Genomic DNA, 15,472 nt, shown 5'->3' with positions numbered 1-15,472 from the left:
GAATAAATTCTATCTAGGACATGTTGAACCGGGGATGAAGCCTTGGTATCATAGTGTCCAGTAGATTTGGGTAAGACTTAGAAAAGAGGTCAGTTTTGGGTAGAACAATTTGGGGAGCCTCAGCTGAAGCTGTGAAAATGGTTGGGACTAGCTAAGGAGTATAGAGCAAGAAGAGAGGAATACAGAGATCTGAAGCCTGGGGGAATGTCCATACTTAAGGAACAGAATAGAAAGGAGAAGTCAGTGAAGAATATGGAGCAGGAATGGTCACCTACACAGAAAGAAACCCAGAATATCATCAGAGCAATGAGTCATTTTGAGGTGGAAAAGGCTATTATCAGTGTCAAAAACTAGTAGTGGCAAGAAGTTAGAAGGAGACATCTGTTTTCACAATTAGAAAATGTGGCAAAATCTGCTAATAGTCTAAACATCCATTTCTCTTACTTCCTTTAGTAATGGAACCCACGAGTCTTTAACTGGGCATGTGGATCCCAGCTAAGCCTATATTTTCCAGTCTCCCTTGTGTATGGTCATGAGACTAAATGGTGGCCAAAGGGCTAAAAGTGGAAGTGATGTGGACACCTTCCAGGTCATGTCCTTAAAGTGAAAGAGTATGCCTTTTCTTTCCCCCTGGCAGGAACTCAGAAGGAGTGGTTGTGGTGTAGATGAAATGAGCCATCTTTAACTTTGTGAATAAGAGCCACACTTGAAGGAAAGGATGTCAGCCATAAAAAAGAAGGAACCTGGGTCCCTGAAATAAATTTTTCTTCTTTGAGCGACAGTTATTTGATCTTAATTTTTTTCTTTTTTATGACAGCTGAGCCTTTATCTTTACTGATACAAGGAGGTAAAGAAAAAGAAGTGAGGAAATGATTATAAACTCTTCTTTAATGAAGCTAGGAGGAAAATGAAAGAGAGTCAAGAGATTTTTTTTGTTTGGTCTTTTAAAATCAATGGTCCAAAAATTGCTACTTTTTTTTTTTTTTAATCTATTACCTCTTCACCTTATGGCATATATTTTCATTTTGATCATGGAGTCTTAAATTTATTGTTTGGGAAATAATTCTTAGTGATTATGATACTTCTGTTTATTAGTTAGGTCTTTAGGACAATTATTATTTGTATATTTGTACACAATTGCTTTCAAATGTGACTTAGGAAAATCCAGTTTTGCCAATTAACTAGAGAGTAATTATTTGTATTATTAAAGGAGTCCTTTAAAATATTAAACTTCTTAGCAGTTAAGTGTATACAACCATTTAACTCTATAACAAGGGCTAGGAAAAAGAAAGTGAACTTGTTAGAAGTTACAGTAATGATCACACATGCATGCCAGTAGGAAAGTAGAATTCAATAAATAAAAATTTAGTTTATGGAACTTTTTCCAGGAATAACTTCATCATATAAAGAGAGGAATTCCTGCAATGTCTACACTGCAATGAATGGCTCCTTTGTGGGTTGAGTGAAGGCCTCTCTAAGCATCCAACTCCTGGTCCTAAAGTGACCTGAGACTGTTGGGATCTCTGGAGACAGCCTTTGGGATAATCCCCACAACAACCAGTTGCAGGCAAGGGTATGGAAGTTGCATAATTAACCATTATAGTTGCAAGTAATATACTTTTAAAAATCCTGTTGGTATTTAGTTGGACCAAACCAAAACATACATACACATACACAGGAACTACTTATCCATTTCCCCACTGTGTAAATTATAGCTATGTGTATAATGAAATTTCTTATTTGTATTTCACATAAAATTCACCAAACTCCTTATTCAAGTATTACTTTTCCATTATGGGTTCTTTAAGTGGCACTTTTAAAGTTTGCCTTGGCTCCATGTGAATTACTTACCAAAATTTTATTCCTGGAGTCATGACTCCCCTGGGACTTCTTTACCTTTTGCAAATTTCACAGCCCATTTTGTGGGTGGTGGAGGCTGTAATTTGTGGCCTAGATTTGTGCATGTGTGGCATATGTGGTGAACAGTCATAGGATAGCCTGCATGGTAGAATATTTTATAAGGAAGTGTCCTCTATCCCAGAGTACTTAAACACCCACCCACCCAAAAAAGAAGAAAATGAATATAGAATAGCCAATAAAGGTAGTAGCAAAAATTAGGTTACTTCCTTGCAATTACACATATGATTTGCCAATCTGTTGACTTAATAGGTGGAAGAAATATGTGGAGCAAAAATCACTGTTATGTTTGGATTTCAAGAGACAATACAAAATAGCATTCTGGTTACATATAGATAAGCAGAAGAAAATATTTTTTATATCTATATTCTCAAAAAATGTGGTCTTCAAGACCAACGTTAGTACTTTATGAGAAGAATTAGGGGAGTAAGGCAAGGTAGCTATAGACATTCACCATTTACAAGAGGGCAATGAAAAAATTTTCCTGCCCCCAAATCTCTTCTACACTCACTTGCCAGATCCTGGATAGAAAATGTCCTCCAGAACAGCTCTGAAGGAGCCCAAGAGCAAAGGTGAGGGGCATCATCTCAGAAATGAAACACACAAGTCTTTGGAATATTAGAAATGTAGTTTCTAGACTCAGAGTTTGAGCTAAGAAGAGATCATAGTGATCATATAGTTCCTACGGCATCCCAATAAACACATTGTACAGATGAAACACTTGGGTTCCCCAGGCAATGTGACTTGCTCGATATTGCAAATTAATGGGAGAATGAGGATGATAAAATTTTCAACAAGCTATATAGAGGCCATTTTTACTGTGCTGAGCACTGTCTATACTCATAAGGGATAAGAGAAGGGACTGTACATTTTACTGGGGATGAGTCCCCGTACTGAGGCAACATGGGACTGGGGCCACAGGCTGAGGTCTAGGGAGATGGGGCATTGTGGCTTTGTGCCTACCATTAGCTATGGAGTTCATATGCAGGTAAATCACATTCCCAGTGAAACAGTGTCATAATGGTGCGCTGACACCAGTTTAATGACAGGGTTTATCGCTCACATGGCACAAGAACAGTGTAGGCTAATTATATATCACGTGTGTGTAGAAACTGCTCTGGATTTTGTAAGGGGCAATTGTTAGCATGTTATAGAGAAGCCTCCACCTCAACTTTGCATCAAGCTAATGTGTATTCATGGAAACCATGCTAAGCAGAAAGAGAGGCAAATATTCTCTACCATCTAAAATTAGTCTTGAGTGTCCTAGATTAGTTTTCACTCTTCTATTTCATCTGGAAAAGGAGTTTGAAAAAACATTTGCCATGGAATCTGTCCCTTTGGAAATACTATTATTCATGCTTATCCTTTCCCAATGACTTTTTGGCATTTTTAATTGGCCTTCAAATACATTTAAAAAGCAAGTGGATTAAATTTCTTCTGATGGGATCCAAAACTATAGTTTTCTTCTCTAATAATTACAAGCAGTCATATTTTCATTTGGTTTTGGGTTTCATTTTTTTAGGATGTCTTTGTACTACTCATTTTAATGATGTTAGGTTACCCTTCTGACATTTAGTGTTGCTGGGATTTATTGGATTTCTGGGAAAAGTACAGCTTAAAATTCTCATATCAAATATATTTAAATAGGTATCAAAAACAAAGCAATTGTCTTGCCTGTCATTTACATATCATAGAAGATTTTGAGTCAATTTATTTATTTTACTACAATGAATATGTGTTTTAAACAGTCAAAAAGCTAAACAGCTAAGCAGATAGAGAACAATTAAAAAAATCCTCACTTCATAAGAAAACCCTGGACATTAGTCCATTTGTTTAACTGGATCAGCGGTAATATACGCAATGTGCTAACATTTCTTAAATAGATTTTTTAAATGCAAGCTGCTTCAAAAAATATTTTATTAGTCACCATTAACTTTCAGAGATGTTTTAGGTTGGAACTTTGGTGACCCATCTCGCAAAGCATGGCTGGCATGGGGAAATCCCTGAAATTGCTAAATAAGAAGATCTGAAAAAGGTCCTGTGAAGTCATGACCCTTTTAAAGGTGTTGGTTTACAGAGTGTGAAGTAGGCAATTCACCAGCTGCACCCAGGAAGCAACCCTGCAAATGCCTGTGACTGGGAAGGAGAGAAAATGCCATTTTGAAGGACAGTTGGATGCCACTGCCACAGCAGACCCAATCTAGTATGGTCCAACTTCTCTGATATGGAAAAATTCCTTAATTTGGAAGAAAGTTCACTGTTACAACAGTGAAAAGCAATTAATTACCCTTTCTGCTATTATTTTGGTGGGGGGGCGGGGAAGGGTGTTAGGGAAAGACCATTTTTCAAAGCTCCAACTTCAGGGACAATTTCAATAAGGACTATGCTTAAAATCTGAGATACAAACTCACAATCAAAGGCTGTACATTCGAGGCTCCCTGTTGGATTTCTTGGCCTTAAGATGGACATGGATTGCTGACTGGCTAGCTGCTATCTTGTTATAGGAAAGAGAGGTTTAGCTTGACTACTTTCATATGAGGCTCACAAAGTAGGAGCCTCTAAAGGGCTAAATAACTGATCGCAGAGCAAGGGTAATGAGTTGGGTATAAAGATCTTTAGGATTTTTCTCATGTTATCAACATGAAAAATTTCTATTTTTCAAGATCACAAACTTTTCTCCGTGTTAGTTTATCTATATAATGGATACAAAACAGTTCAATTCCTATGTTTCCAAGGTGGGATGATGTGTTTATATATATATATATATTTTATATATATATATATTTTTTAAACCTTTCTGACTCCCTTGGAAAGAAAGATTTTTTAAAATTCCCTGAGAAAATACTTAGAGACATTGTAAATTTCTAAATTTTGATCCCCTTAAAAATAGCTTCTACAGATAAAAAAAAAATTAGTGTATTGTGTGTATATGAATAAATTACATACAATCTTTTCTCTGCTTACAAAGTGAAGAACAAAAATATTGAAATTATGGAATTTAAAGTATTAATGCTTAATGAAATACAGATATTATAATTGAATAAACCATTTTCCTTTAGTTTATGCAATTTTTTTTGTCTCCCTCTACTCCACTTTGAATGACAGTCCTATACATCTGTTCTGCAGGAGTAGTAGCAAGACCTGTTTGAAGTTTAAATCCATGACACCCTTTATAGAACAACAGCGACCCGATCAAAACAATGATCAAGCAAAAATGCTTTCCTCCCCCTGACAAACAGGGCCAAATTCAGTCTCTCTGAAAGAACACACACGTACCCATACCCACATCCCATGTTTAGAGCCAAGGTTTCTCTTCTACCCCCAACTAATAAAATCAGGAGGCTGCAATGAGGCCAAGCGGCAAGCAGTTTGATGTCCTCAGCAGGATACAGGGAGTCAGAAGTGGCGCTGTAAATCCAGTGTGGGGGCTTCGACACTGTGTTAAGTGTGGCCTGAGTCTCAGGGATTTCCCTTTGATGCAAGTTCAGTATATTAATGGGAAAAGCATTCACTTTTATTTGTCTGTACTGTCTGCGACAGCAAGACTGCCTCATTTAGATCGGGCCAACATGAAAATACACAGAGAAGCAATCTGTTGCAAATTAGCACAACCCCCCTTTCATTTACTAGTTAGTAATTGGAAGGGGTTAAGAAAGTGTAACTTATCAGATCATGTAAGTGTGTCTGCTTGGGTGGACAGCAAGCCTTCCCCTGAACTTCCCTATGAGCCCAGGGGCAATAATCTTTCCTTGATGTTCACTTGATTTGAAAAAAAAAAAATACTGACACCTGTGAAATATAGGAGCCGGCTTTGTTAGGTCTGAGACGGCAGTTTCTTAGACACCTGAAAGGTGTATTAATGTCTTTATTAGAACCTTACCTTTCTTTAGATATGTTTTTACTCTCACGTTTCCAAATCATCTTGAAGTCACTGCAGAACTCGTACCACACCATAAACACATAGTTGGGTGTGATCTCCTTCTCACCAGACTTTGGCTTCATCCCAAAATATCCTACCGTTGTTTCAAAACTGTAATGGGTAGTAGGGAAAAAGAGAGTGAGGTTGAGAGTGAGAAAATGTCAAGAGCAAAACCCATCAGAGTGAGGGGTAGGGACATTGGGGGCAGTTTCCCACGTGTCTAACACAGGTGCCCAGGCTGTAGTCGCTGTGGCTTATGCTAAGCCTCAGAAAACCTATTTGCCCAAACTGATTTGACAAGAATTGCAGCTTTGTTGGGGATTTTTTTTTTCCTGGGCACATCTTCTCTATACAAACACGAGCATGTATAATACCAAGGAGTATGTTAAACCTTTTAAGTTTGATCTTTATCTCAAGTCCAAAGTCATTTACCTGCTTTCATTTTGTGTTTAATGATTACATGTAAGACTGATGACATTAATTCTGTAGTATTAACCATAGCTGGTTAGATAGATTCCCCTGTTCTATTTGTGGAATATTTTATGGGAAATCAGGGGACTGTTCTATCCCTAGTTTGTAGGACACTGTCTTTGTAACCATGGCCAATCACTCAGCATCTCTGATTCTCAATTTTCTCAAGGGTAAGAGACTTGGATTATATGATCTTTAAGAGGGCCAACATTTTAGAGCTCAATATTATGCAAGAATATAGACTATGAACATGCAATAACAGACTTAATTGTGGGATAGCAAGATTTGGATGAAGATCATCTCTAACCTTGAAAAATGATCTCCGATCTGGCCAGAAAAGAATACAGGTTTCCCAAAGTGGGTTCCCAGATATCACTAAGAACCTCCCTACCTACTTCATGAAGGCTCACTGCATACCAGACTACCCAGGCCTCCCAGGCAGCCTTTCTTGGAGGCACTAACCTTGCAGCAATTTATAGCTCTGGATTCAGTCCCCCCCGCCCCCCCCCCCCAAACTCCCCTTTCCTAGTCTCACAAGCTCATTTGCCATGAGCAAGAACACTTAAATAATAGACTAAATAAATGGCCCTCTTTTCTAGGGTGTTGAAACTAATCAAAGCAAGAATGGCTGGCAAGGTTTATTACTCAATGCTCTATCATCTGTTCGATACAGCATTTTTGTGGCCATCCTGAATACAGGGTTTCTAATGGAACTCTATTCCATGGTGATTGTAAAACTCTGAAGCCCCATTACTATTATAGAGCATACTTTCATCTCATTCTCAGTTATTGGGCAATATGTATCTCATAAGATTTTATCACATTTCACAGATGAACTGTTAATTGATTCCATGGCTATGATTAGGCGAGATCCAAGCTGGAGCTGCAGCCCTCAGTCCCATAAATTCTTTGTACTTCTGTAAATAATAAATCTGTTTTTAATGCAAATTAAAACTACTGTCACAGTATTTTGACTTCTAGTTATTAAAAGAGTAGAAGTGCATAAGGGAGAAAGGCAATAACTGCAGTAATCTCCTTTTTGTTTTATTAGAGGAGTTGTAGGTTCACAGAAAAATCATGCATCAAATGCAGGGCTCCCACAATATGCCACTATTTTTAACACTTTGCACTGGTGTGGGACATTTATTACAATTGATGAAAACACATTTTTATAACTGTACTACTAACTATAGTCCATGGTTTAGCTTGGGGTCTACATTTGTGTTGTGCAGTTCCATTGATTATTTAAAAAAAAATTATTCTAGTAACATATATACAACTTAAGATTTCCCTTTTTAACCACATTCAAATATGTAATTCAGGGCTGTTAATTACAGTCAGAGTGTTGTGCTACCATCACCACCATCCATTACCAAAACATTATGATCGACACAAACAGAGACTGTACATTTTCAGCCTTACCTCCCTATTCTCTACCCCAACCTTGTCCCCTGGTAACCTATATTCTAGATTCTGACTCTATGAGTTTGCATATTCTAATTATTTCAAAACAGTGAAATTATATAATCTTTGGCCTTTTGTGTATGACTTATTTCACACAACATGATGTCTTCAAGGTTCATCTATATTGTTATAAATATCAGAACTTCATTCCTTATAAAGGCTAAATAATATTCCATTGTATGTATATACTACATTTTGTTTATCCATTCCTTGGTTGTTAGACACTTGAGTTGCTTCCATCTTTTCACAATTGTGAATAATACTGCTATGAACACTGGTGTGCAAATACCTGTTCAAGTTCCTGCTTTCAATTCTTTCGGGTATATTCTATGCCTGATTTTCCAAGGAACTGTCAAACTGACTTCACAGTTGCTGCACCATTTTACATTCCCACCAGCAATGAATGAGTGTTCCTATTTCTCCACATCCTCTTCAACACTTGTAATTATCTCCCCCCCCCCCCCTTTTTTAAAAATAGTAACCATTCTAATGGACATGAAACGATATCTCATTTTGGTTTTGATTCGCATTTCCCTAATGGCCAATGTTTGTTGAATATCTTTTCCCGTGCTTATTGGTCATTTGTATATGTCCATTTTTTGGAGAAATGTCTATTCAAGACTTTTGCCCATTCTTAAATTGGGTCGTTTGTCTTTTTGTTGTTGAGTTGAAGGATTTCTTTATGTATTCTGGATATTAAACCCTTACTGGATAGGCAGTTTCCAAATATTTTTTTCCACTGTGTAGGCTGTCATTTTACTTTCATGGTAAAGTCTCTTGACGTGTAAAAATTTAAAATTTTGATGAGGTCCCATGTATTTAATTTTTCTTTCGTTACTTGCATTTTAGGTGTAAAGTTTAAGAAACCACTGTTTGGGAAACGGATGTGGTTCAACTTACAGAGCATCCATCTACCATACAGAGGATCCAGGGTTTGATCCCTAGGGCTTCCTGACCCGTGTGGTAGGCCGGCCCATGTGCAGTGCTAATGCGGCACAAGGAGTGCTGTGCCACACACAGAGGTGCCCCTGTGTAGGGGTGCCCCACGCACAAGGTATGCACCCTGCAAAGAGAGCCACCCCACAAAAGAAGTGCAGCCCACCCAGGAGTGCCGCAGCACACACAAAGAGTTGACACAGCAAGATGACGCAACAAAAAAGAGATGAAGTTTCCCAGTGCGCCGGATAACGCAAGCAGATGCAGAAGAACACACAGCTAATGGACACAGACAGCAGGCAACGGGGGACAGGAGAAATAAATCTTAAAAAAAAAAAAAAAAAAAAAGAAAAGAAACTACTGTTTAACATAAATGTCCTAAGGATGCTTGCTTCTCTTATGTTTTCTTTTAGAAATCTAATAGTTCTGGTTCTTATATTTAGGTCCTTGATCCATTTTGACTTGATGTAAATGATTTGAGTTAGGGATACACATTCACTCTTTTGTAAATGCAGATCCAGTTTCCCAGTACCATTTGTGGAAGACTTCCCAAGTGAGTGGTCTTTGCTCCCTTGTCAAAAAACAGTTGGCCATAAATGTGAGGGCTGATTCTTAAACTTTCAGTTCAATTCTGTTGGTGTATACTGTCCTTCTGCCACTGTCATGCTCTTTTGATTACTGTGGCTTTGTAATAGGTTTTAAGATTGGGAAGTATGAGTCCTCCAACTTGATTCTTCTCTGTCAAGATAATTTGGGCTATTTTGGGCCCATTTCTCTTCCATATGCATTTGATGATTGGCTTTTCCGTTGCTGCAAAGAAGGTTGTTGGAGTTTCAATTACGATTGCATTGAATCTGGAAAACACTTTGGGTAGAATTGACATCTTAACAATATTTCTTTTTCCAATCCATGAACATGAAATGTCCTTCCATTTATTTAAGTCTTTGAATTCTTTTAGCTATGTTTTGTAGTTTTTGATGTACAAGTCTTTTACAGCCATATTTAGATTTATTCCTAGATACTTGATTCTTTTAGTTGCTATTGTAAATGAATTTTTAAAAAAATTTCTTCTTTTGAATGTTCATTACTAGTGTATAAAAACACCACTGGTTTTTGCATGTTGTTTTTGTACCATGTTACCTTGATAAACTCATTTATTAGTCTAGGAGCTTTGTTGTAGATTTTTCAGAACTTTCTGTATGTAGGATAATCACGTCCTCTGCAAACAGGGAAAATTTGGTTTCTTCCTTTCCAATTTGGATTTCTTTTATTTCTTCTTCTTGCCTAACTGCTTCGGCCACAACTTCCAGTACAATATTAAAGAACAATGGTGACAGGGACATCCTTGTTTTGTTCTTGATCTTAGAGGGTAAGTTTTCAGTCTTTCACTACTAAGTATGATGTTAGTTGTGGGTTTTCATACATATCCTTTATCATGTCAAAGAAGTTTCCTTCTATTACTAGATTTCTACGTGATTTTAAAAAAAAATTTATCCACAGTTTTAGAATTTTGTTTTTTAAAAATGTATTAAAGTGTATCACTCATACATAAACATACATAAACAATAAGTGTATAATAATAGTTGTGAACTTACAAAACAAACATATATAATAACATCATACAGGATGCTCATAACTCACCCTACCACAAATAACTTGCATTGTTGTTAAACCTTTTTAACTAATGATTAAAGAGCATTGTCAAAATATTACTACTCAACGAAGTATTTTCTCCCAACCAATCCTATTATTATCTTTGTATTATTTATATATGTACATACATAAACAATTAAGTGCATTGTAAAGGTTGTGAACTTACAAAGCAAACATGCATAACATCATACAGGGGTCCTGTACATCAACCCTCCACCAACACCTTGCATTGCCATGAGATGTTTGTTACAAATTATGAAAGAATATTGTCAAAATCTTACTACTAATCACAGTCCTTATCTTACATTTGGTGTGCTTTACCCCAACCCACCTTATTATTATTTTTTAAATATATTTTTTGTGAAACTGTAAACTTAAAAAACAGTTATACACATGTGCAGAATTCCCAAACAACACCCCCCCATCAAGACATCACAATGTGGTGTGTCATTTGCTACAGTAAAATAATATCATCGATTGTCACCATGTCCATAGTGTACATTTGGCTCACATTTTCAATACTGCCTCAGTATCAACACAGTACATCTTTAACATAGATGCAAGAATATTATATTATTACTACTAACCACAGTTCATAAGTTACTCCAGCTGTATTTTTCCCATGTTTCTCCATATTCCCAATACCCAGCAGTAGTGATATACATTTGCTTTAGCTAACAAAAGACACTTTTGCATTTGTACTATCAACTACCATTCTCATCCACCTCTTGGTTTACCATGATACCCAGTTCCTAGATTAAATTCTCTAGCTTTCTGTCAATTGGCATTTACATAAAGAGCCTACCATTTTCAGTCACATCCCCATTTATAAACTAGCTGTTACTCACTATGTGTTACCATCCACTCTATACATTTCCACACTTTTACAGTAAAGCTAATTAAAACTTCAACATACATTAAACACCAGTAATCCACTCAGTCCTCCTCTTATCTCCTTTAAGAATCTACCACCAACCACCAGATCTTAAAGATATTTTCCAATAGTTTTTCTTTTGAAGTTTTATGGTTTTTGCTTTTTAGTTTTTTGATCCATTTTGAGTTAATCTGGATAAGGTGTGAGATAGGGGTCCTCTTTCCTTCTTTCAGCTATGGATATCCAACTCTTTCAGCACCATTTGTTGAATGGATTGTTCTGCCAGAGCTGTGTGAGTTTGACAGGCCAGTCAAAAATCACTTGACCATACCTGTGAGGGTCTGTTTGTGAACCATAAATTTGGTTCCATTGGCCTATTGTGTCTGTCTTTAGGTCAATACCTTGCTGTTTTTACCACTATAGGTAGGGATTATGATTTAAAGTCTGCAGATGAGGGTTCACTTATCCTTTTTATGATGTCTTTGGCTATTCAGGACTCCTTACCCTTCCAAATAAATTTAATGATTGTGTTTTCAATTTTTTCTTTAATGTGGTGAAATTTTTATAAGGATTGGATTGACGCTATATATCAATTTGAGTAGAACTAACATCTTAATGATATTTAGTCCTCCAATCCATGAGCATGGAATGTTCTTACAGTTATTTAGGGCTTTTAAAATTTGTTTTAACATTGAGTTGCAGTTCTCTGAATACAAGTGCTTTACATCCTTGGTTAAGTTTATTCCTATTTGAGTTTTATCTGTCATTTTTTATTTTCACCACTCTTTTGACACTTTTAGTTACTTTTATTGATATAATCTTCATTTCTAGACTCTCTTCCAGGCCTCTCTCTCTTATGTTTTCTTTTCAGGCTCTAGCATACCTTTTAGTATTTCCTGAAAATCTGGTCTCTTGGTTAGAAATTCTCTCAGTTTCTGTTTATCTGTGAATATTCTAATTTTGTCCTCATTTTTGAAAGACAGTCTTCCTGGGTATAAGATTCTTGGCTGGAAGTTTTTCTCTTGTAGTATCTTAAGTATATCAGATCACTTTTTTCTTGCCTCCATGATTTCTGGTGAGAAATCAGCACTTAATCTTATTGTATATCCCTTATATGTTATGCATTGCTTTTTTCTTGCTGCTCTCAGAATTCTCTTTGTCTTTGGCCTTTGACATTCTGATGAGTATGTGTCTTGGAGTTGGTCTATTTGGATTTTTTCGGATGGGAGTATGTTGTGCTTCTTGGACATGGATATCTACATCCTTCAATAGGGTTGGGAAATTTCCACCATTATTTCTTCAAATATTCCTCCTTTCCCTTTTCCCTTCTTTTCTTCTTCTGGGACACCAATGATATGTATGTTTGCACATCTTTTGCTGTCATTTAGTTCCCTGAGACCTTGTTCAATTTTTTCCATTCTTTTCTTCATCTGTTCTTTTGTATGCTCACTTTCAGAGGCCATTTCTTCAAGCTCACCAATCCTTTCTTCTGCCTCCTCAAATCTGCTATTATATGATTCCAATGTTTTTTAAATTTCATTGATTGCACCTTTCATTCCCATAAGATCTGCTATTTTTCTATGTATGCTTTCAAATTCTTCTTTATGCTCATCCAGTGTCTTCTTAATATCCTTAATCTCTTTAGCCATCTCATTGAATTTATTAAAGAGATTTGTTTGAACATCTATGATTTTTGTCTCAACTCCTTTATGTCATCTGGAGGCTTATCTTGTTCTTTTAACTGGGCCGTATCTTCCTGTCTCTTGGTGTGGATTGTAATTTCTTATTGGTGTCTTTGCACCTGGCTTACTAGAGTATTTATTCTGGATGCAATTTTTCTCTTAGTTTAGGGCTTCCAGCCCTTTCTCCCTTGCTGGCTGTGCAGTAGGAGCCAAGCATGTAGTTGGTGCTGTAAGCTGTGAAAGCTCAAGCTGCCCTCATTGCGCCAGAAACCAATGAAACATCTTCCAACTTTCTCCTTTGCCAGGGGTAGGGAGAGTCACAGCTGTGTGGAATAATCCAAGTGTTGGCCTAGACTATAGTTGCCCAGAGAGATTGATGAAGCTTCACATCCCTTTCTGCCCTGCCTGGGGTGGGATGGGGCTGCAGGTGTGGGCAGCAGTCCATGCATTGTGGGTCCAAGATGACTGCAGTTGCCCTGACAGAATTCTGATTTTCAGTCTATGCCAGCCAAAGTTACCTGCAGTTACCTGTACAGGCTGGTGCAGGGCTCCTCAGCCTCCTCCCTGCCACAGGTGGGGCTGAAGCCTAGGCTAGGGCTGCAGGCTGATCTGTGTGAAAGAAACTGGTTCCAACACTGAGAGTTTCAGTCAGCCTGGCCTCCCCTCAACTGGGGGTGGAGTCAAAATGGTGGCTACTGGCCTCTTTCTGGCTTGGGCTGGGTCACACCCCAGCTATAACCAGGGTTATCACTTAGCCAGCCAGGTCTACCAATCAATAGCCCAAATCGGCAGCAAACCATCTCCTCCTCCCATTTCTGGAAAACTGAGCTTTCAATTCCAGCCACAGAGCAGCTCCTGGGGCGGCTTGTGCCGCCAGAGTAGGATAATCACTGGCCTCCGCGGCTTGGCCGGTAATTTCCTGGAGAGGCTGGCGCAGATCCCTGCAGCTTCCTGCCTGCTAGAGGTGGCCTTGGGGCCTAGACTAGAGCTGCAATATGATCTGGATGGTAAGAAGATGGTCCCTGCCAGCCTGAGATTTTCAGTCCATCCCGCTTCCCCTTGTGCTAGGCGCGGGGTTAAGATGACAGCTCCCAGCCTCCTTCTGACTTGGACAGGATCAAACTTCAGCTGTTCTCAGGATCATACTGTAGCCCACTGAATTTCTTCATCATAGCTGAAACTGGTGCCCAACTCTCTCTTCCTCCCCTGTTTTGGGGAAGTGGAGCTTTCAATTCCAGTTGCGGAACAGCTCCTGAGGTGGCTTGTGCCTCCAGTGGAGGATGGGCACCGGCCTCTGGGGTGTGCAGTGCTGTACTTATGAGTATTCTCTGCAGATGGGCAGTCTCCTCCTTCAACTCCTTCAAGGATGTTTCAGGATGCTCTTCTGGCCTCCTGAAGCCCCCAAACAGGTTCTTCAGCTAGCTCCAGAGAGCTCCGGGTGTTTGCTAACTGCCCTTTAGCAGGAGATAACTCTAGGAGCTTCTTACTCTGCCGCCATCTTGCTGGTTCTCTCTAAGTGCTTTTTAAAGAAGGGGTGGTTGGATTTTGTCAAATGACTTAATATGGCCTCATAGAATGAATTAGGGAGTATATCCCCTCCTCTTCAATTTTTTGGAAGAGTTAGAACAGGATTGGTGTTAATTCTTCTTGGAATGTTTGGTAAAATTGCTCTATGAAACCATCTATCTCTGGGTTTTCAAGAAATAGGTGGGGTAAGGACCTCTGGTGTGGGACCTGGATTCTAATCCTGACTCTATCACTGACTACCTGTGTAATGCCAAGAAAATCATGCAGCTTCTTTCAGCTTTAGTATTTCTCTCCAAGGAGCAGAACATAAATTGAGGGTCATTAAGATGGCTTCATATTTGAAAGGCATATGTTTATATTAGTTCTACAAAAGATCAGGTCCTTGCATCTCAGTATCCTCTCAAGGAAACACTGAGCATAATCACAAAGGCAGGGAAGTAAATGGGATTTTCAGTGAATGGAACTAGATTGACATGGCTAGAGAACTGGGTTATAGAAAGATGATAACAGATGATGAGACTGGAGAAGGAGGATGGCACTACCACTAAAATAATCATTTAAGGTGTGAGGGGTAAAGAGCAGCAGTTGATGGACTAAAATAGTCTGAGCTCATCTGTTAAGAAAAATGAAGCCTATAATAGTGTGAAGAGTGGTATCATCCTACATGTTTATAGGGCAGTGAATTTTGACATTTGCTGTACATCAGAATCACTTAAGCTATATCTCTTAAAAATTGAGATTCCTGGGTTCCACCACTAGAGATTCTGATTCAGTAGAACTGGGGTGAAGTTCTGGCATCAGAATTATTTTTAATCTTTGAAATGATTCAGGTGTGTGAAGAAAATCATTTGTATAGTGCTTTACATTTTTCAGATTTCAATATTTTTGAATTTATGGGGACTTGTTTTATGACCTAAGATTTGATCTATCCTGGAAAATGATCCATATGCCATTGAGAAGAATGTGTATTCTGTTTGTTGTTGGGTGAAGTGTTCTATATGTCTGTTAGGTCTAGTTGGTTTAGAGTAT

The 15,472-nt window shown here is 38.1% G+C and overlaps 1 protein-coding gene across 3 annotated transcripts in view; it reads right to left on the bottom strand.

Moving 5' to 3' along the window:
* The window catches only part of FMN1 (formin 1), a 451,599-nt gene that overhangs the window by 34,244 nt on the left and 401,883 nt on the right, over window positions 1–15,472 (bottom strand). For all 3 annotated transcript variants that reach the window (XM_058293858.2, XM_058293860.2, XM_004455353.4), the window contains one exon: window positions 5,798–5,947. In XM_058293858.2, coding sequence (XP_058149841.1) covers window positions 5,798–5,947 — 150 coding nt within the window. The remainder of the gene's footprint in view (window positions 1–5,797; window positions 5,948–15,472) is intronic.

Source organism: Dasypus novemcinctus, chromosome 3 (genome assembly GCF_030445035.2).
Source record: "Dasypus novemcinctus isolate mDasNov1 chromosome 3, mDasNov1.1.hap2, whole genome shotgun sequence".
In the NCBI taxonomy this organism is placed as follows: domain Eukaryota; kingdom Metazoa; phylum Chordata; class Mammalia; order Cingulata; family Dasypodidae; genus Dasypus; species Dasypus novemcinctus.
Note: the sequence above shows the minus strand (reverse complement) of the source record. Positions and strands in the feature narration are given on the sequence as shown.